This window comes from Arachis stenosperma, chromosome 5 (genome assembly GCF_014773155.1).
Source record: "Arachis stenosperma cultivar V10309 chromosome 5, arast.V10309.gnm1.PFL2, whole genome shotgun sequence".
Classification (NCBI taxonomy): domain Eukaryota; kingdom Viridiplantae; phylum Streptophyta; class Magnoliopsida; order Fabales; family Fabaceae; genus Arachis; species Arachis stenosperma.
Window position 1 is genome coordinate 115,256,350 of NC_080381.1, and position 21,705 is coordinate 115,278,054.

Genomic DNA, 21,705 nt, shown 5'->3' on the forward strand with positions numbered 1-21,705 from the left:
AGAGTTGCTTCCGGTTCTTTGGAATCAAGTTATGAGTGGATATTATATCTATAATTGTTTTTAAATATATTATTATCAATATCTATGTTGAATCATTAATTTTGGAGTTTGAAAATATTTTATTATTGTAATTTCTGAATTTTTGAAAATAAATATTGATTTGTGAAACTTACAATTTTATAAAAATACACACGAGACGATATTTATATATTTTGTAAAGTATAAATGTTTTCTTATTTGACCTTATGTAAATTTTAATTAAATTTTAGTATGCAATCCTATATATATTGATTTGCTATGGAATTTAGTAGTATGTTATAAGCACTAGAGATTTTTATAAGTGATCTGGTTTGGATTGGTTTGGGAGACTCTGACTAGAAAACCGTAGTTAACGGCGGTTATGACGTTAACCTAGATGCATCTGGCTCAGACCTCAGCTAGCAGGGGCGTTGCTAGCCTAACGTGTAGGCCACACATTGGATCTGTTATACCGTACGGGCACACTAGAGGAAAGGGCTACCCTTAGAGGTGGAGCTGCCCTAGGTGTGTAATATTTGATTTGATTGACTTCTGGAATGAGAACTCCCATTTCAGTTCATCCGCTTAATTATTTATCTAATTATTTGTATAACTAATTAATATGAATTCTTCATCTTTAGAAAGAAATATAATTTTTAAGGTAAACCTTGTATTGTCTCGTGTGGGTTATAGATGTAATGTTTGCTCACTGAGTTGCAAAACTCACCCTATTATATTCCATGTTTTTCAGATACAAGAGTCATTCCAGGTTCCATTCCACCTGCCCCTCAGTAGATCTTAGTCGTTTTGGTGAGCCCTTCTTCTTCCCAAGGGCTAAGTAATTATGTAATGGAACCTTTGCTCAAAAATTTAGATTATGTCAATGCTCCATATGTCACAGGCAGGATCCTCGTGTGGGTTATGTTATTTTGAATCTTGAATTATTTAAGTAGTGATAATGATTTGGTTATGTAAGACTTATGGTTTTAACTATATACTCTAGCTATCAACTTATTTGGAGTATGTTATTGTTGTTGTCTTAGAAATGGAGGTTTATTATTAATACAGGGAGTTAATATTTATGTTGGTAAGGTCCTAAAAACAGAGGAGATTCTGTCCGTTTTTCTGAAAATTTAGTCGTTTGGCTTGCTGAGGGACTTGTCCCTTGAGCACCAGTCATGGCTTGGTTCGGGTCATGACAAAAGAATTCTGTTTATAAAATATACACGTATTTTCTCATGTGTATTTAATAAAATCATGAATTTTACAAAAAAAATCATTTCAATAATTCAAGATTTACAATAAATTTAATATTTTCAAATGCTGAAATTATGAATCCAATTAGACATACAACAATAATAATAATAATATTTGTGAGCTAATAATGTTTATAATTTGACACATTATCTCTTTGAATTTAACAAAAATACTAAATTTGTGGATTCTATAAATTCTAATTCCAATTTATAAATACTCATAAATATAGAAATGAGAAAAAAAAATTATAGCTAATTATTAGAATAACAAATTACCTTAAAACTATAGTCATTATAAAAAATAAGTTTTATTTACTTACTAAACTTCTTCGGTCGCCATGCAGCTATAATTCAAATGACATAATCTCCCATCCTCACTTAAAAGTGTTGGATTTGAGTCTCACTCCTAACTTTAAAAAAAAAAAAACTTGACCTCCCTTAATGAAGGAATAAATAAATTATAACTGTAATTATCAATAGGGGATACAAGGAAATAGATTGAGTATATATTTCATGCTAGCTACCATCATTGATGCAGGGGTGAAACTGAACATGAATTTATTGGGAAGATTGTTAATACAGTATCCAAATGGGTTTGTGAGACTCATTTGCATGTTGCAGATCACCTAGTTGGACTAGAGTCTCCGGTTCTAAGAGTAAAATCGCTTTTGGATATTGAATCTGATGATGCAGTCCACATGGTCGGGATTTATGGAATTGGAGGGATAGGCAAAACAACTCTTGCTCGTGCAGTCTATAATTCAATTAAGGACTCATTTGAGGATGCATGTTTCCTTGGTAACGTGAGGGAAAATTCAGCAACACACGACCATGGACATCTCATAAGGATTCTGCTTAATACATTAGGTGATAAAACAGAATTCCTGCTCGGAGATGTCAATGAATTAGTCTCTGTGCTAAAACGTCGGCTGTGCCAAAGAAAAGTTCTTTTGATTCTTGATGATGTTGACAAACTGAACCAGTTAAAGGTCACTGCAGGAGATATTAACTGGTTTGGCTCCGGCAGTAGAATCATCATTACAACTCGAAACAAAGGCTTACTAAGAAGTCATGGGGTTCAAAGACTATATGAAGTGGGGAAGTTGAGTGATACAGAAGCTATTTGTTTACTTAGAAGGATTGCTCTAAAAGCTGACAAAGTTGATCCAAGTTATGAAAGCATTTTACACCGTATAGTGGCGTTTGCTTGTGGCCTTCCATTGGCTTTGGAGGTGATAGGTTCCCACTTGTTTAGTAAAAGTAAAGAGACATGGGAATCTGCATTAGATCAGTATAAAAGAATTCCTAAGAAAGAGATTTATCAAATACTCAAAGTAAGCTTTGATGATTTGGAAGAAGATGAGAAGGATTTTTTTCTTGATATTGCTTGTTTCTATAATGGATATAGCTTGAAAAATGTTGAAACATTACTCCACATTCATCATGGTGTTTGCCCAAGAAATGGTATCAGGGTTTTGGTTGATAAATGTCTAGCAAAGATTGTTGGTCAGCAAGTAACACTGCATGATTTGATACAGGACATGGGTAGAGAAATTGTCCGACAAGAATCACCAGAAGAGCCTGGAAAGCGTAGCAGGGTGTGGCACTGTGATGATAGTCAGGATATTTTGGTAGAAAATAAGGTGAGCAAGGATGATATTCATGATTGGAATTTTCATTTTAAAAGTTAGTCTCTTTTGATTGTTTTATTTTCACTCCAAGTCATTCATTCCTCTCTTTCAAATCTTTCATTCACTTGACAGATAACTGTGCATCTTGATTTCATGAGACATACGGCACTCTATGTAGCTGACTTATGCTTTACTCGTTTGTATTGTAGGGAAGTGGTCAAATTGAAATCTTACAAGCAGAATTTCCTAAAATTAAAAGCTTGCTAGAAGAATGGGATGGTGGGGCATTCAAGAAGATGGATAACCTCAAAACACTGATTATTTGTTATGCTCATTTCGTCCACGGTCCCAGACACCTTCCAAATAGCCTTCCAAACAGCCTAAGAGTATTGATTTGGAAGGGTTATTCTTCAGAGTTTTTGCCTTATGATTTTTATCCAAAGAAACTTGCATGGTTGGATTTAAGCCATAATTGGTTATTGCCTGTCAATTTGTTTAGGATGCTGCAGGCAAGTACAATAATTAATTTTATCTGATCTTGAATATTCATAAATCCATTTTAAGATTATCCATTTGATTCTGTTATTTATTATTATTATGCAGAAATTCGTCAAGTTGAGAGTGTTGCATCTTGATGACTCTCCATTGCTTGAACAGATACCTGATATGTCTGCTCTCCCAAATTTAGAAGAACTATCGTTTGTTCGGTGTAAATATTTAGTGAAGATTGACAAATCAGTTGGGCTGCTGGATAAACTCAGAATCCTGAATGCTGAAGGTTGCATCAATCTCCGGAGTTTTCCTCCCATCAAGTTGATCTCTCTTGAATATCTCAATCTTTCACATTGCTCAAGTCTGGAGAGTTTTCCAGAAGTACTAGGAGAGATGAGAAACTTAATGGAGCTTGTGTTGCATAATACTCCCATAAAAGTGTTTCCATTTTCAATTCGGTATTTTACTCGACTTCGGAGTTTGCTACTGCAGAACTCCACGACTGTTAAATTACCAAGAAGCATTTTTGTGTTGGCAGAACTTACACATTTGAGCATTAAGTGTGATGGGTTGCTGGTAAATGTTCAGGATGAATGCGAAGAGCGTCTGAGCTCGATGGTGTCCTTAAACAAGCAAGAGTTTAACTTCAGTTACTGCAATGCATCAGATGAATTCCTTCAAATGAGTATCCCTTGGTTTGTCAATGTGAAAGTTTTAGATATTTCATACAATAATTTTACAATTCTCCCTGCATCCATCAAGGGGTGTTCCTTTTTAGAGAAACTTATTTTGAATCATTGTAGCAGCCTTCAAGAAATTAGAGGGATTCCACCAAAGATAGAAACATTCTCTGCAAGAAATTGCACTTCCTTGAAAGATTTGGACCTCACACTTCTTCCTGCATGCACCAAAGAATGTCACTTTTTAAAGGAACTCTTTTTGTCAGGTTGCATGAATCTTCAGGAAATAAGAGGGATTCCACAGAATGTAGAAGTTTTGGATGTACCAAGCTGCACAACTTTGACTTTCTCATGTAGAAGCATGACATTGCTGAATCAGGTTACTATTTACTTGTATACTTTATTTGATAATTTTGTGTCACAATTTGCACTTATTTATATATGTAATGCTATGGTTAAATACCAAAAATAATGTGTTGATGAGATTAATTATCACCAACAATATTGTAGGAGGAGGGTGGAGAGGAGTTTTGGTTGCCAGTGAAAAGGCCAAAGATTCTAGAGTGGCTCAACCACTATTGCTGGGGATCTTCAATTTCCTTCTGGTTTCGTAACAAGTTCCCTGCCATGTTTCTCTCTGTCATAAGTGGAGACGATATACTATTTTGCCCAGAATTGAAGATCAACAACCGCGAAGTGCATAGTTTTTACAGTTTTTGGCTGGAAAAATACAATAAATTAATTCTGAATGTGAGTAAAGAGTTAATAAAAAACAAAGATAACATGACTGGTGTACTTCTAAAAAATGAATGGAATCATGTGGAGTTGACATATTCTAAGGTCAATCATGGGCCTGTCATTCAAACTGGATTCCATTTATTTGAAAGAAGTAGTAGCATGGAGGATATTCAATTCACTGATCCACTGAAAGAAGAGCAGAGAGTGGTGGAAAGGGAACATTCTCAGAGACAATTTATGCAGCAGAAACAAATGTTGGCTTTAGTCGATCCGTATATGGGACAATGCAAAGTTTTGCTTTCATTGCTTCCGCCTCCAGAATTCGACAATAAAAAAAATTACTCAAACTCAATGCCTTCAGAGCAGTTAAGATGCTCCACTCTTGTCCCACTCCCAGGTAAATATTACATTTCTTTCTCATGTGCTTTCAGTATTACTTTCAGTTTTACTGTGTACTTCGCTCGTTTATCACCACTAGATCATGAGATGCATAATTGATTTTGTCAAGGAAAATATAGATAACTACCAGTTTTTTATGTATATATAACATTTTTAGTAAAGATAATCTTTGATATTATATAGATAGCTGCCAGTCTTAAAATTATTTTATAATATTTATTAATAGTTGCCATCATTTATTTGAGTCCGCCAATCATTAATGTCAACCTTGTCTTGTCTCCTGCCTTTTGGATTTTACCTAGTATCCCAGGATTGTCTAGCAAAGGCTCCAGGAGAATCATCTCAAGCCCCTTTTGATGAGACTCAAAGTATGCAGGCCCCTAGTCCCACATCATCAAGTGGAAAACTTAGTGGACAAGAAATATACGTGAAAACCTGTTCCACTGGATTGCCAACAACATCTGACAAGTCTTACATAAATCAAGTTCCTCCAATTCAAGATGATACAGAAATGGAAGCATTTTATTCTTCTCTTGATGTTAGGAGCCATGTTCTTTCATGTTCCCAAGATCATTTGTCCACTAATGCTCTAAGCGAAGAGACCAGGGAAGCAATAAAAATAGTAAAATACTTCATCTCTGGCGATGCTTCGGTTCTGTTGCATCAACAACAGTACAGTGCAGTGAGAACTAGCTTAGAGTACCTTTCCAATTTGTCTGCAGATGATGGCCTATCAGGACAAGTGCTAACTTTGATATCAGAAGCTTCATGGTTCTTGACCCATTGGAGTAAGGATTTCGTGGAAGCAAGCATGAAATTTGAGTACACGACATCCGAGCTGCAGAAAGCTGATGCATTGGAAGCAGGTCTAGAACCTAACAAGAATCAGTTCAAAGAAGCTGTAGCCATGGAAAATGAGCTGCACCAAAAGTTAGCTTGGATTGAAAAAGGTAAAATGGGACAAGAAGAGCATATCAAAATTGTTGAAGCTAACTTATCTGCTTATGAATCAGAAAAGAATATGGCCCTGAAGAGGAAGAGAGATATCTTTGAAGGGAGGACACTTAAAGCTCAACTAGACAAGTGGAGGGGTGAAAAAGTGCCACGTTTGAGGCACGAGCAGGGTCTAGCAAAGGCTATTCAAGCAAAAATCTCAGCTGAATGGTCAAAACTTGGAGAAAAATTTAAGACCATTGTTTTGGACTGAGATGTCTGTGTAAGAATTCAAGAGTAGTTTATGGTACATTTTCTGTTACTGGATGTTGCATTGCATCGGTGAAAATTCTGTTGTTATGTGTAAGTGTAATGCCAAAACCTGCTGCGAAAGAGCAGAATACCATGCAAGTATGCAACATTTCATCATGATATTGACCATAGATTCATAGATTCTTTTATCAAAGTGAAGCTTCCTATTGCTAAGTTGCTTTTTCCAAATTATACTATATTCTTCTTGTTGTTTATGAACAGAATAGAAACTGCCAAATTCCAGCACAACGTACTGACACTAAGGCGCATAGTTAATAGTGATCCCGATACGTCGCACAAAAAATATTCAACATATACCTAGGTATCTGACCAAGAATTTTTTTTTTTTTTAAAAGGGAAAAATTATACCTATGTATATGTAAAAAAGAATACAGTTAATTAAATCGACTCATTAGATAGGTAGAGTGTAAAGAACAGCGAGGTGTTACTGTTATCATTCATGGCTGATTGGACCTACGATGTGTTCTTGAGTTTCAGAGGCAAAGATATTCGGCAACGCTTCATTGGCCATCTCTATAAAGCTCTTTGCAGGAGGGGATTCCACACCTTCATTGATGACGTGGAGATCGAGCGAGGAGAGGATATCACACGCTCACTTCTCACTGCAGTTGAAAACTCCATGATTGCAATTCCGGTGTTCTCGGAAAACTATGCAACTTCAAGTTTCTGCTTGGACGAACTGGTTAACATCATGGAGTGTGCCAAGACGAAGGGGCAGATTGTTTTGCCGGTGTTCTATGACGTGGATCCTTCCGATGTGCGAAATCTGAGGGGGAGTTTTGGTGAAGCAATGGAAAAACATGAGGAGAGGATGAAGCTCAAGGAAGATAAAGAGAGGTTGGAGAAATGGAAGATGGCTTTTATGCAAGCTGCTAATCTTTCTGGATTTCATTTTAAACTTGGGTACCTTGCTATATTTCTATGCAATACTCCAGATTTTGTTCATCTCTTTTATAACGATCAATAAACATAATGCATCATTTATGAATATTTAAAATGAGTAAGGCTGTGTTAGACCAAACAAAGCAGAATTGTGTCATATTTCAATGTATAACGTTTTTTTCATCCAACTAATCAACTCTACCTAATTGATATAAAAAAATTTAATTATTTTGTTGGTCTTTATAGTTTTAACAAATTTATAATTAGATTTATATTTTTTTTAATTGAGTCTCTATACTGCTTTTAATTTTGTAATTAGGTCTTTAAAAAATATTAGAGTTAACGAAATATTTCTTCATAAATTAAAGATACTTACAATTAGGTCTTTGATCACATTTTTTTGAAAAGAGTATTCCGATAATTTTAATATTTTTGACTCGAAAAGAATTTAATTATAAAATTAAAAGAAGTATAAAAACTCAATTGAAAGAAAAAAAAAGTATAAAAATTTAATTATAAATTTAATTAAATTATAGGAACTAATAGAATAATTAAAAAATAAAAAACTTTATTCAAAACTGTTTTTAAATTTCTTATTTTTTGCCTTTCGTTCTGGTAAATTTTTATTTTATGACATCGGAGTTTAACGATTATGTTGGTATTTACTAACAATAAAATCTAAAATAAAATATCTTAGATTCCAAAAATGAAAAGATACTAAAATTAAAACTTACTTAAAAGTAAGCTTAAATAGCAAAAGACATGCATAGAATCTATTTATCAAACCATGGCATAACATGAAACGATTTGAATTGTGATGCATGTGTTGGTTAACCTTAGCATGTTGACTGCACAGGGCCGAATCTGAATGCGAGTTTACTGAGAAGATTGTGAAAACAGTCTCCAAATGGATTCATCACACTTGTTTATATGTTTCAGATCAAGTAGTTGGACTAGAATCTCAGATTCCAGAACTGAACTTACTTTTGGATGTTGAATCCAGTGACAGAGTTCACATGGTAGGGATTCATGGCATTGGCGGAATAGGTAAAACAACTCTTGCTCGTGCCGTCTACAATTCCATTGCTGACTCATTTGAAGGTGTATGTTTTCTTGGTAATGTGAGAGAAAATTCAATAACACATGGCTTAGTGTATCTCCAACAAATGCTGCTTTCAAAGTTAGTTGGTGATGAAAGAGATATTAAGTTAGGTGATGTCAGTGAAGGAAAGAAGGTGATAGAGCGTAGGCTGAATCGAAAGAAGGTTCTGTTGATTGTTGATGATGTTGATAGATTAGAGCAGTTAAAAGCAGTTGCAGGGGACTCTGTTTGGTTTGGTTCTGGTAGTAGAATCATTGTAACAACTCGAAACAAAGGCTTGTTAACGAGTCATGGAATTGTAAGAACATATGAAGTGGAGAAGTTAAATGATAAAGAAGCACTTGATTTACTTAGATGGAATGTTTTCAAAACAAGATTGGTTGATCCAAGTTACTCATACATTTTGAACAGAACGGTTGCTTTTGCTTCTGGCTTGCCACTTGCATTGGAAGTAATAGGGGCTAATTTGTTTGGTAAGAGTAAAGATGAGTGGGAATCTGCTTTGGATCAGTATAAAAGAAGTCCTAAGAGAGAGATTCAAGAGATTCTTAAAGTGAGTTTTGATGGATTGGAGGAGGAAGAGAAGAAGATCTTTCTTGACATTGCTTGTTTCTTTAATGGATATAGATCCAAGTATGTTGAGGAGATACTGCGTGCTCATCACGGCTTTTGCCCCAAGAACAGCATGCGAGTTTTGATTGATAAGTCTTTGGTGAAGATTGAAGATGATAGAGTGATGTTACATGATTTGATTCAAGATATGGGTAGAGAAATTGTTCGACAAGAATCGGAAGACCCTCGAGGGCGTAGCAGAATTTGGAACTTTGAGGATGCAAAACGTGTTTTGGAACAAGACAAGGTAAGTTGGATTCTCTTTTACAATGCTCAAATTGGTTCATGAAAGATTATGTATGACTTAAATTGACTTATGTGTGATCTTTGAACAATCATTTTGAGTATTAACTCTTATTTTTCCTTTAATTCTTTAAATGATATGTTAAGGTCATTATCTATCTAAAGTTGTTTGCTGCTTTTATGGGCTAGCAGGGTAGCCATAAAATTGAAATTATCAAGCTAGCATTCCCCAAAGCTGATGAAAAACTTAATTGGGATGGTGTAGCATTCATAAAGATGAATAATCTCAGAACAATTGATATTAATAAAGGTGACTTTTCAGACAGTCCCAAACATCTTCCAAATAGTTTGAAAGTGCTTAAATGGCGAGGATATCCTTCACAAATTTTCCCATTTGATTTTTATCCAAAGGAAATAGCCATATTGTGGTTACCAGATAGTTCCATATCATCACTCATTAGTTTCTTTCAGAAGCAAAAGGCAAGTACAATACAAGAAGTCTTTTTTTTTTATAATCATGAACATTAATTTATCCATTTTAAGCTTATTTATTTGATTTATATTACTTTTTCTTTGGCAGAAGTTCATGAATTTGAGAGTTTTGAATTTCAGCAATTGCCAGCACCTAGAACAAATACCTGATTTATCTGTTGCCCCACATTTGGAAGAATTATCTTTCTGTTGGTGTAAGAACTTAACTGAAGTTCATAAATCAGTTGGTTTGCTAAATAAACTTAGAATGTTGGATGCAAAGGGTTGTTGCAAGCTTAGAAGTTTTCCAGACCTTATGTTACCTTCTCTCGAGAAACTCCGCCTTTCGTCTTGTTCAAGTCTTGAGAGTTTTCCAGAAATATTAGGGAAGATGGAAAGTTTAACAAAACTTGAGTTAGAATACACTCCAATAAAAGAATTCCCACCTTCAATTCGTTATATTGCTAGGCTTGAAAGATTAGAATTGTGGCACTCTAAGATTGTTCTGTTGCCAAGTAGCATTTTTCTGATGAAGGAGCTTAAGTGCTTGAGAATTCGAAACTGTGATGGTTTGCTGTTACATTCACAAGAGAAAGTTGAGGAGAAAATAAGCTCAGTTGTGTTTTCCAATCAGCAACACTTTGATTTCAGAAACTGCAATGTATCAAATGAGTTTCTTCAAAGGAGTGTTCCTTGGTTAGTCAATGTGAAAGAGTTGAATCTATCATCCAACAGTTTCACAATTCTTCCTGCATGCATTGAAGGATGTACCTTCTTGAAGGTACTTATTTTGGATTATTGTGGGAATCTTCGAGAAGTCGGAGGGATTCCACCAAACATTGAAAAATTCTCTGCAAGAAGATGCATATCCTTAAAAAGTTTGGACCTCACTCTCCTATCATTCACCAAAGATTGTTACTTTCTGAAGGAACTCATTTTGGATGGTTGTGAGAATCTTGAGGAAATAAGGGGCATTCCACCTAGCATAGAAGTTTTGCATGCACCAAGCTCTACATTGTTGACTTCCTCTTCTAGGAGCATGTTTTCTAACCAGGTTACTCTAAACCCCAAATTCTAAAAACTTTATAAAATATTTAGACTTGATATAAGCACACATTTGTTGCCCCATCACAAATGATTTCTTGTGTTGTTTTGTATTGATTGACATTTTCATTAGGTTAAGAGTTGTTAATGGTGGTGGTGGTGGTGGTTTGTGATATAGGTAATAATGTCATTTTAGGAAAAGAATCCTCTAAATCAAGGAATTTAGTAATGAGAGAAAGTGAGTTTAGTTATTAATTTTGTAATTAACATCATGTGTGAGTCTTACTATCTTGATTTAAGGGCATTAGAATCTCACTTTTTCTGTCATGTACTTAGTTATCAAACAAGTTAAAAAATTCTTGACCTTGCCGAATTCTTATGAGAAGCAGGATTTACATGAGGATGTAAATGACAAGGAATCATGGCTGCCAATGCCAGGAACAAAAGTTCAGGAGTGGTTCAACTATTCTCGCCACGGCTCATCAATTTCTTTCTGGTTTAGAAACAAGTTTCCAGCCATATCACTCTTTGTGATTAATGAACTGAAAAAGACTTCATTTGAACCCAAGTTGACCATCAATGGTCATGAAATGCATCTTTTTTCCTTATTCTCTCTACAAAAAGATCACATACTGATTCTAACTCTGGGTCCAAAACAAACTGAATTCAAAGATGAGGTAAACAATGTGATTTCTAAAGATGAATGGAATCATGTGGAGTTGTCTTCTGATCATGCAGTGCATGGAGTAGGTGGTGGAACTATATATGAGAGCATGATGCAAATTGGACTCCATGTATTCAAACAATTTAGTAACATGGAAGATATAAGATTCACTGATCCGTTCTTGTTGGAAGAAGTTCATAGCTTGGAGGGTATTGGATATTCTCCTACACAATTTGTGCAAAGGCATCAAAATTTGACTTCATTGGAAACAAATGTGGAACAAGAAATAGTATCTCATTCATTGCTTCCATCTCCATCATTCAGTGACAACTTGAATTGGGAGTCAAACACAATTGTTACAGAGCACAAAACTAACACAACTAGTGTCCAAGGTAAATATATGTGTGGCATTTCTTAATAATTAATGTGGCGAAAAACTACACATGATATAGTCTTATGAAATTTGTACTTGGGAACATTCATTTTCATAAATAAAAACTAGGACAAGATTAGCACCCATGCAATACAAAATTATTTATTTCTTGATCAACATATAAATTATTATTGTTTCATTAGCTATCTAAGTTGAATAAAAAGAAACAATTTAATTCCATTAACTTATCAATTAGAAGAAAATCAGTCTCGAGACACAAAATTTGAGTCCCTTTAGTATTTTTAAAAAGTGGAGACAAAGGGAATTGAAATTGCTGGGATTAGAAACTAAAACTTTAACATTTTAAATTTCAAATCTACCATTCAACCTTCATATTTATCTTAAACCAAACATGGTATTTAGACATAACTCAGTCTAGTATATTTTATACCAAACATAATCTAAAGACTTAATTTAGTCTCTGTCTCTTTCTCTCAGTCTCCCTTCCAAGAGCAGCCAAGAAAATTCGGGTTTTTCTTTTGGAGAAAGCATCTCCTAGAAAGCAAATGGAACTATTTTTGAAAGAGATTAATCTCTTTTCTTGATTCTTGGAGTTTCTGTTTTTGAAAAGCCTAACATCATATTTTTTTTATCAACTTCAATTGCTCTGTTTAACACTACATTGACTATAATACCCTATTCTATGCATTGACTAATAATTTCACACTCTCTTTTGTTTTGGATATACTTTAGCATATGAGGATAATCTAGCAAATGCTGTAGGAGAGTCATATCAAACACCATCCATAGCTAACACAGAAAACGTTCATGACCCAATTCCCACCACTCCATCAAGTAGTGATAAAGATAGTGGACAGAAAATGTGCACAGAAACTTGTAGCAGCACTTTGCTAATAAAATTTGATGAGCCTTTGATAAATCAAGCTCCTCTAACTCAAGATGATAATGATGTGGAGATGGAAGCATTTTATGCTACTCTTGATGCTGAGACACATGATGATGTTCTTTCCCCGAATTCCTATGATGATCCAGCAACCACCACTGCTCCAAGTAAAGAAGCCATGGAAGCATTGAAAACAGTACAAGACTTCATCACAAAGAATGATGCTTCAGTGTTGTTGGATGAAGAAAACTACAATGTCATCAAGAACAGTTTGCATTACCTATCCAATTTGTCTTCAAAAGATGGCATATCAGGAGAAGTTGAAACATTGGTATCAGAAGCTTCATGGTTGTTCAATTGTTGCAGTGTGGAATACATTGAATCATGTAGGAATATTGAGTCCACAGCATCAGAGCTACAAAGGGTTGATGAATTAGAAGCAGGATTGGAAGGAAACAAGAACAAGCACAGGGAGTTGAGGCAAAAGTTAGATTGGATGGAGAAAAGAAAGAAGGAGCTGGAAGAGGAAATGAATGCCATCAAAGCTAAGTTATGTGATTGTGAATCAGAAAAGAAGATTGTTGTTCAGAAAAAGAAAGATGTATTTGAAGAAGCAAAGACACTCAAAGCTCAAAGAGATGAGTGGAGGAAAAAGGTGCCACAATTGCGGCACCAACAGAGTATAGCAAAGAGTAATCATGCAAAATTCACAGGTGAATGGTCGAAACTAGGAGAAAAATTTAACACCATTGTTATAGACCACTTAGAAGTAGTAAAGCCTTGATTAGAGCATCTATTATGCGGACTGTGATATACATATACATTAGAGTTAATAATTTTCAATTGAAATTAATGTTGCACAGTTAGAAGTTATTCTACCTATTGGAGTGCCATTGTTGCCAATGAAGTGAGGAATAACAATTAAAAGCCATATAATGATTATCCAAGAATCAAATTGGTAAAAATCACAGATAGTAGAAATGATATATTTACTGATGATCTATAAGTAGTCACTCAGAAAATTAATATAAAAAATATATTATTTTTATTGACGTGATATTACAATCCACCTATAAAATGTGTACATCTCCTATACTATTTAGAATAACCATCCGAGTACAATTGACTATTTAGAAGTTCACTAAGAATCGAACCTTTTGGATTTAAAACTCTAATACCACGTAATGATACCACTCATCCCAAAAATTTTAGCTTATAGAAAGAGGTAACTTATATTTTTAATACTCTCTAAACCTCCATTAAGCGTCCAAATATTCCATTTAATACACTCGCTGAGGCCCTACAAAGTGCAAACTTGAATCCTACGTCTATCAGATTATTCTCCGCGAGATCAGGAAAATAGATACTACGTCATTTCTTATTAGTTAATCTTTGGAGAGAGAAGGAATCATGGGTGAGTGGACGTACGATGTGTTCCTAAGTTTCAGAGGCAAAGATATTCGGCAACGTTTTATCGGCCATCTTTATGAAGCTCTCCGTGGAAGAGGAATACACACCTTTCTTGACGATGAGGAGCTCGAGAGAGGAGAAGACATCACACGCTCGCTTCTCACGGCGGTTCATGAATCAAGGATTGCTATCCCTGTCTTCTCTGCCAACTATGCAACTTCGTCTTTCTGCTTGGATGAACTTGTCAGCATCATGGACTGTGCTGAGGCAAAGGATCAGATTGTTTTGCCGCTGTTTTACGAGGTTGACCCCTTTCATGTGCGGCGTTTGAGAGGGAGCTATGGAGAAGCATTGACTAAGCACGAGGAGAGGTTCAGGAGCGGCGAAGGAAGTTCCATGGTGAAAAACATGGAGAAATTGGAGAAATGGAAGATGGCTCTTGAGCAAGCTGCAAACATCTCCGGTTATCATTTCAAAATTGGGTACCACCTTTCTTTTTTTTTTCAGTTGCTTAATGATTTAATCTTACATAGGAAAGAAATTCATTTAGGGTTTTATTTTGGATTCACTTTTCTTTAAAGAGAACAGTAGTTTTATAAAATTTGGTAGGTAACCACCTTGATGCACCGGCAGAGTCAGATTCATGCATTCAAATAAAAATTACTTATTTTTGCTTATATGACAATGCACAATTGAATGTCCGTGTTTCATGTGCATGAAAATTAGACTCTTTCTTCAAAAGCTAATGGGAAGGCACTCTTATTTTAGTTGTAATGTTTAGTACATGCTGTTGCGTAATCAAGTTTAGTTGTTTGGATGATCATTCAACTAATGCAGTGGATATAATACTACGATAAACACATATCCTAACAGGTTGAATATGATGCACGCAATGTTATTTCATATTTCACACTAGTTAAGTCCGTTATTGATTCCACAGGGATGAATCTGAACGTATGTTTATTAAGAAAGTTGTTGCAGCAGTCTCCAAACGGACTCACCGTGGTTCTTTACATATCACCGATCACTTGGTTGGGCTGGAGCTTCATGTTCGAGATGTGATGAAACTTTTGAAAGTTGGATTTGATGATGAGGTCTGCATTGTAGGGATCTATGGAATTGGTGGAATAGGTAAAACAACTCTTGCGCGTGCCATTTATAATTCGATTGCTGGCTCATTTGAAGATACATGTTTTCTTGGTAATGTTAGAGAAAGTTCTGCTGCATATGGCTTGGTATATCTCCAAAAGATACTACTTCATAAGTTAACTGGAGACACTACTATTGAGTTAGGAGATGTCAATGAAGGAATTTCAGTGCTAATGCGTAGGCTTCGTCAAAAGAAGGTTCTCTTGATTGTTGATGATGCTGACAATGTGAAGCAGTTAAGAGCCATTGTTGGAGATTCTAAGTGGTATGGCTCCGGCAGCAGAATCATTGTTACAACTCGAAACAAAGGCTTGCTAGCAAGTCATGGTGTTGAAAGAACATATGAAGTAGGGAAATTAAATGAGAAAGAATCTCGTGATTTGCTTATATGGAATGCTTTTAGAACCAATGAAGTTGATCCAAGTTATGTAGACATTTTGAATCGCATAGTTACTTATGCTTCTGGCCTGCCATTGGCTTTGGAAGTAATAGGTTCCAACTTATTTGGTAAAAGTAATGAGGAATGGGAATCGGCATTACAGCAGTATAAAAGAATACCGAACAAAGAGATTCAACAAATACTTAAAGTAAGTTTTGATGATTTGGAGGAGGATGAGAAGAATTGTTTTCTTGACATTGCTTGTTTTCTAAATGGAAACAAGGTGGAATATGCCAAAATTATACTTCAAGCTCTCCATGGTGTTTGCCCAAAGAGTAGCATAAGAGTGTTGGTTGATAAATCTCTGGTAAAGATTGATGATGATATAGTAACATTACATGATTTGATACAGGACATGGGTAAAGAAATTGTGCGACAAGAATCACCGGAAGAGCCTAAAAGGCGTAGCAGGTTGTGGTTGTTCGAGGATATTAAGCATGTTCTAGAGGAAAATAAGGTGAGAAAAATTGGTATTGAGAGTTGGAACTTTTACTTTTTGGTTGTTTCTTTATTTATTTTGATAATTAAGTCTCTCACAACAAGGTTGTTCAATCATTTATGTTTACACAAGCCATTTATTCCTCTGTTTCCAATCTTTTATTGCCTTGACATTTGATTTCTATTTTCATTATGGTATGTAAACATAATCGTATGTGTATGTTAACTTCGTAAAATACATACATGCATTGCGACTAACTCATGCTTTGTGTGTTAGCAGGGAAGTAACAAAATTAAAATCATAGACCTGGTATTACCCAATTCTCGTGAAAAAATAAAGTGGGATGGTGAAGCATTTGCGAAGATGAATAATCTCAAAATCCTTTTTATTCATCAACATTGTTGTTTAGAAGGTCCAAAAAAACTTCCAAACAGTTTAAGAGTTTTGAAATGGCGATACTATCCGTCACGATCTTTGCCATCTGATTTTTGTCCGAAGAAACTTGTCATGCTGGATTTATCGTACAGTCTCTTAAATTTGATCCAGTTACAAAAGGTTTGTATAATCATTTCTCTTTTCATATGTTGAATATTATAACCCATTTTGAACACCATCTGAATTTTCGTTCTGCAGAAGTTCATGAATCTACAATTTCTGAAAATTGACGGCTGTGAATTAAAGCATGTACCTGATGTATCTTTTGCCCCAAATTTAGAAGAATTATCATTTCGTCAATGTCATAAGTTAATTGATGTTCATGAATCAGTTGGATTATTGGAGAAACTTAAAGTATTGGATGCTGACGGTTGTTCTCGTCTTAAGCGTTTTCCTAGTTTGATGCTCCCCACTCTTGAAGAATTCTATCTTTCGAATTGTTCAAGTCTTGAGACTTTTCCTGAAATACTAGGAAAGATGGAAAACTTAACAACGCTAGAATTGATCAACACCCGAATAGCGGAGTTTCCATCTTCAATCCGATATATTACTCGGCTTCAAGGACTGGTAGTGCGGTTTTCTGGAATTTTTAAGTTGCCAAGTAGCATATTTGTGTTAACAAAACTTAAATATTTGAGTATTCAGAATTGTGATGGATTGCTACTATGTGAACATGAAGGGGAAGAGCAAATCAGCTCAATGGCGATTTCAAACCAGCTACACCTTGATTTTAGCAAGTGCAATGTGTCGGATGAATTCCTTCAAATAGGTGTCCCGTGGTTGTCCAATGTGAAAAAGTTAGATCTATCAATCAACAAGTTTGAAGTTCTTCCTGCATCCCTCGAGGAATGTTTCTTTTTGAAGGAACTTATTTTGGATGGTTGCTGGAATCTTAAAGAAATTAGAGGGATGCCGCCAAACATAGAAGAATTATCATTTCGTAAATGCAAGAGTTTAATTGAAGTTCATGAATCAGTTGGATTATTGGGCAAACTTAGAGTATTGGATGCTCATGGTTGTTGTAGTCTTAAGCATTTTCCAGCCCTTATGCTGCCCTCTCTTGAAGAATTCTATCTTTCAAATTGTTCAAGTCTTCAGACTTTTCCTCAAATATTAGGGAAGATGGAAAACTTAACAAAGCTAGAGTTGATCAACACTCAAATAGCAAAATTTCCATCTTCAATTCAGTATATTACTCTGCTTCAAGAACTGGTATTGCGGTTTTCTGGAATTTTTGAGTTGCCAAGTAGCATTTTGGTGTTGCCAGAACTTAAATATTTGAGTATTCAGAATTGTGATGGGTTGCTACTATGTGAACATGAAGGGGAAGAGCAAACCAGCTCAATGGCAATTTCAAACCAGCTACACCTTGATTTTAGCAGGTGCAATGTGTCGGATGAATTCCTTCAAATAGGTGTCCCGCGGTTTTCCAGTGTGAAAAAGTTAGACCTATCAATCAACAGTTTCAAGGTTCTTCCTGCCTCCATCAAGGAATGTTTCTTTTTGAAGGAACTTATTTTGGATGGTTGCTGGAATCTTAAAGAAATTAGAGGGATTCCGCCAAACATAGAAAAAATTTCTGCAAGTCACTGCAGATCCTTGAGAGATTTGGACCTCACACTTGTTCCTGCATGCACCAAAGAATGTCATTTTTTGGAGGAACTCATTTTGGATGGTTGCAAGAATCTTAAGGAAATTAGAGGAATTCCACCAAATATACAAATTTTGCATGTACCAACCTGCACATCCTTGACATCCTCTTGCAGAAGCATGTTACTGAATCAGGTTCCTTTCTAGTTATTACATATATTGATATTATGCATATAGTGTTTCTAAGGTTATTTTTTATGGACTAACTTGATTGGCATTTGGCAGGGACTCAAACATTCTTGCATGGGTTCGTCAATTTCGTTTTGGTTTCGGAACAAATTCCCTGCCATATATCTGTGTGTCATTGCTGAACAGAGTTGTGCACCATTTTTCCTCAAAATGATCATCAATGGTCATGATGTGCCTCAGTTTTCCATGTTTTTTCTTGAAAAAGATATGTTAATTATGGCTCTAAGTCAAAAGCTGATAAAGATCAATGATGAGGTGCATAATCTTCTGTTACAAAATGAATGGAATCATGTGGAGTTGTTTAATGATCCTGTTATGCAGAGCCTAGGGGGTGTTGAGCCTGATCACAGCTTGCGACTTGGATTCAGTGTATTCAAACAAAGTGATGCCATGGAAGATATTCAATTCACCAATCCTCTGCTGAAGAAAGAAGAGGATAAAGTGTCTCTTCCATTATATCCGCATCTTTCGTTGAATGATGATGTGATTCAAATAAATGGCACCACTATTGTCCAAGGTGAGCTTTTAGCCTTTTACTATTGCTGACTGACTTGGTGCCATCTGCATTTTTCAACTCTACCCAAGTGGGAGGAAACAGTAAACATTATCTTGACTAGACTGTTCAATTGATGCATAATTAAGTTCATTACTCCCTCTGTTTCTTTTTTTTCCCCCTAATCTTTTTGAATAATGTAATACATAGATTTGCTTAGTCAAATGCGTTAAGGCTAGGAATCTAATGCAGTGAGAAATTTAAGATTATGTCGGTTTTTGAGTTAATAAGAAATCGTAAAAAAATAGGAAGTAAAAATATTCTCTTTACAAATATTTTATTCAGCTGGCATGTTACTATTTTGTATATTAGCCAACTATTTTTCCTTCATAGTTTGAACAATTTTGCAAAATTTATTATACCAAGGAGATATAAAATTGCATCAAGAAATAAGAAAAAAAGATTGGGGTTTGGTAGTATGCTAAGCTAACTCATGAACCATTCCTGTCTTGATCATCAAGTATACATAAATAAACAAGAGAATTCAGAGATCTTACATAATCACTAGTGATTTCTATGAATAAATAGGTAAATAGGTTGATCTAAGCTTATATATTAAAAAAACAATAGTGCATTTTATATCAACCATTTTTCTTTGTGGCCCCAAAACTGATTGCACACTGTCTTGTGAGTCGTTGAAACTCTCCTTTACTCTGGTTCTGATCTAGCATCCAAGGATCATCCGGCAAAGGCACAAGATGTAGAAATTATTGGTGGTTCAGAAAACGGACAAGAAATTCCTCTCATTCAAGATGATGATGACAACGATGATGATGCAGAAATGGAGGCTTTTTACGCTTCCCTTAATGCGACCAATGGTCTTTCACATTCGCATGATAAATTTACAATCAATGCTCCAAATGAAGAGGTTAGGGAAGCATTGAAAACAGTACAAGACTTCATCACCAATAATGATGCTTCAGTGCTGCTGCATGATGAACACTACAATGTGATTAACAATAGTTTGCGTTACCTCTCCGGTTTGTCTTCAAAAGATGGCATATCAGGAGAAGTGGAAACATTGATATTGGAAGCTTCATGGTTGTTCAATCATTGTAGTAGGGAATACATTGAATCATGTATGAAAATTAAGTCCACGGCATCAAAGCTACAAAGAGTTGATGAATTAGAAGCAGCATTGGAATCCAACAAGCACCGATTCAGGGAAAATCTTGCTTTGGAAAATGAGTTGCGCCAAAAGTTAGATTGGATGGAGAAAAGAAAAAAGGAGATGGAAGAGGAAATCAATGCCATCAAAGCTAAGTTATGTGATTGTGAATCAGAAAAGAAGGTGGTTGTTAAAAAAAAGAGGGAGGTTTTTCAAGAAGGAAAGACACTTAAAGCTCAACTAGAAGAGTGGGGAGAAAAAGTGCCACAACTGCGGCATCAAGAGAGTGTGGCAAAGAGTAATCATGCAAAATTCACAGGTGAATGGTCAAAACTAGGAGCAAAATTTAAGACCATTGTTATAGACTGAGAAATCTAGATTTGTGTACTTGAACTGCATGGATTGAAATAATCCTATTTGAATACTATAGTCTATAGGGCCCTTAAATGTAGACACTTCTACAAGCTAAAAATTTGAACCTTGATTTACTACCATGCCTAAAGAATTGAAATTTTTATTTCTATTAAGATTTGTGATGAGGTTTTAAATTATCTAACCAACTAGACTTGATTTGAGATCAATAAGAGAATTAGATTTGATAAATTTGTGTGTAGATTTATTCAAATGGGGAGTTACTCTGTTTAATGAGGGTGATGGTGTTGCTAATTAGATCCATGGCTGGTGCAAGATTAAAAGGATTAATAAGGCTATTTATCTCTTGGATGGAATAATCAATAAAAGACTAAATGTGAATGCTGTTACTTGGAAAGCTCTTACTGGTGGATTTTGCAGAGTGGGGAAACCGTTAGCTGCTAGAGAATTGTTTATTACAATCCATAAATTTGATCAACATCCTGATCTACGGAGCTGCGCGATTATATTGGATGGCCAATTCAAATGTCATTGTCTTCTGATGCAATATCATTATTTAGAGAAATGGAGAAGAATAATTTGGATCTTAATATTGTAATTTATAGTTTGGTGATCGATGGGATGTGCCATCTGGAAAACTAAATGATGCACGAGAACTCTTGTCTGCCAGCAAAAGGCTTGAAACCTAATGTATATACTAAACAATAATGATCCAAGGTCTATGTATGAAAGGACTTCTGATTGGTGCTGAAGAGTTGCTGATGAATATGGAAGAGGATGGCTGCACATATAATGACTTTGTCCAAAAATTACTGCGACGAAATGATGTTCTGAAGTCAATAAAATACCTTCAGATTATGAAAGACAAAGGTTTTGCAGCAGATGCTACCACTGTGAAATTGCTTGTAGATTACTTCTCTGTCCACAAAGGAGAGAATGCTTTTCAAGAATTTATGCAGAAAATTCTTTGAATATGTCAATTTAATCACTTAGTTCATTATAGAATTGAGGATTTGATGTTTTAGCTGTTGTGTGACATGTATTCTATATTACTTGTTTGTTTAATTTTGAGGCTTTAGACCGGGAATAAGTTTGGCCACAGCAGAGCAAGAATCTCCTTCTTGAGAAGTTTATCCATTGTGTTACTCTTGTCATCTAGTACGTTTTAAGCTTCATTCATGTGGAT

At 35.3% G+C, this 21,705-nt stretch overlaps 4 protein-coding genes across 6 annotated transcripts; all 4 read left to right on the plus strand.

Moving 5' to 3' along the window:
* Window positions 1–1,196: 1,196 nt before the first annotated feature.
* Window positions 1,197–6,421, plus strand: LOC130981146 (disease resistance protein Roq1-like). Its single transcript, XM_057904767.1, has 6 exons — window positions 1,197–1,204; window positions 1,813–2,917; window positions 3,115–3,414; window positions 3,509–4,456; window positions 4,588–5,212; window positions 5,517–6,421. The coding sequence occupies exons 1-6, from the start codon at window positions 1,197–1,199 to the stop codon at window positions 6,419–6,421; spliced, it is 3,891 nt and encodes a 1,296-aa protein (XP_057760750.1).
* Window positions 6,422–6,802: 381 nt separating this feature from the next.
* Window positions 6,803–11,007, plus strand: LOC130981147 (disease resistance protein Roq1-like). Its single transcript, XM_057904768.1, has 5 exons — window positions 6,803–7,383; window positions 8,219–9,323; window positions 9,512–9,773; window positions 9,877–10,831; window positions 10,968–11,007. Exons 1-5 carry the CDS (start codon window positions 6,920–6,922, stop codon window positions 11,005–11,007), a joined length of 2,826 nt encoding a protein of 941 aa, XP_057760751.1. The 5' UTR covers window positions 6,803–6,919.
* A 153-nt stretch (window positions 11,008–11,160) lies between these two features.
* On the plus strand, window positions 11,161–13,700 carry LOC130981148 (uncharacterized). Its single transcript, XM_057904769.1, has 3 exons — window positions 11,161–11,890; window positions 12,625–13,488; window positions 13,639–13,700. Exons 1-3 carry the CDS (start codon window positions 11,161–11,163, stop codon window positions 13,698–13,700), a joined length of 1,656 nt encoding a protein of 551 aa, XP_057760752.1.
* A 402-nt stretch (window positions 13,701–14,102) lies between these two features.
* LOC130979162 (TMV resistance protein N-like) lies at window positions 14,103–21,666 on the plus strand. Of its 3 annotated transcripts, none has more exons than XM_057902528.1 (7): window positions 14,103–14,667; window positions 15,126–16,230; window positions 16,492–16,767; window positions 16,846–18,432; window positions 18,523–19,003; window positions 19,708–20,466; window positions 20,940–21,666. In XM_057902528.1, the coding sequence occupies exons 1-7, from the start codon at window positions 14,186–14,188 to the stop codon at window positions 20,954–20,956; spliced, it is 4,707 nt and encodes a 1,568-aa protein (XP_057758511.1). In that variant the 5' UTR covers window positions 14,103–14,185; the 3' UTR covers window positions 20,957–21,666. The 3 variants fall into 3 exon arrangements, with proteins under 3 accessions (XP_057758511.1, XP_057758512.1, XP_057758510.1); XM_057902529.1 differs by lacking the exon at window positions 20,940–21,666 and having other exon boundaries at window positions 18,523–18,741; window positions 18,808–19,003; window positions 19,708–20,845; XM_057902527.1 differs by lacking the exon at window positions 20,940–21,666 and having other exon boundaries at window positions 19,708–20,845.
* Window positions 21,667–21,705: the final 39 nt, after the last annotated feature.

Coding starts and splice junctions, on each gene's coding strand:
- LOC130981147 (XM_057904768.1), top strand. CDS start 6,920: ATGGCTGATTGGACCTACGATGTGTTCTTGAGTTTCAGAGGCAAAGAT. Junction 9,774..9,876: donor AGATAGTTCCATATCATCAC/TCATTAGTTTCT, acceptor TATTTATTTGAT/TTATATTACTTTTTCTTTGG. Junction 10,832..10,967: donor ACTTCCTCTTCTAGGAGCAT/GTTTTCTAACCA, acceptor CATTTTCATTAG/GTTAAGAGTTGTTAATGGTG.
- LOC130981146 (XM_057904767.1), top strand. Junction 4,457..4,587: donor GCATGACATTGCTGAATCAG/GTTACTATTTAC, acceptor ACAATATTGTAG/GAGGAGGGTGGAGAGGAGTT. Junction 5,213..5,516: donor CACTCTTGTCCCACTCCCAG/GTAAATATTACA, acceptor GATTTTACCTAG/TATCCCAGGATTGTCTAGCA.
- LOC130981148 (XM_057904769.1), top strand. CDS start 11,161: ATGTACTTAGTTATCAAACAAGTTAAAAAATTCTTGACCTTGCCGAAT. Junction 11,891..12,624: donor TAACACAACTAGTGTCCAAG/GTAAATATATGT, acceptor GATATACTTTAG/CATATGAGGATAATCTAGCA. Junction 13,489..13,638: donor TAATCATGCAAAATTCACAG/GTGAATGGTCGA, acceptor AATGTTGCACAG/TTAGAAGTTATTCTACCTAT.
- LOC130979162 (XM_057902527.1), top strand. CDS start 14,186: ATGGGTGAGTGGACGTACGATGTGTTCCTAAGTTTCAGAGGCAAAGAT. Junction 16,768..16,845: donor ATTTGATCCAGTTACAAAAG/GTTTGTATAATC, acceptor TTCGTTCTGCAG/AAGTTCATGAATCTACAATT. Junction 18,433..18,522: donor GAAGCATGTTACTGAATCAG/GTTCCTTTCTAG, acceptor GGCATTTGGCAG/GGACTCAAACATTCTTGCAT.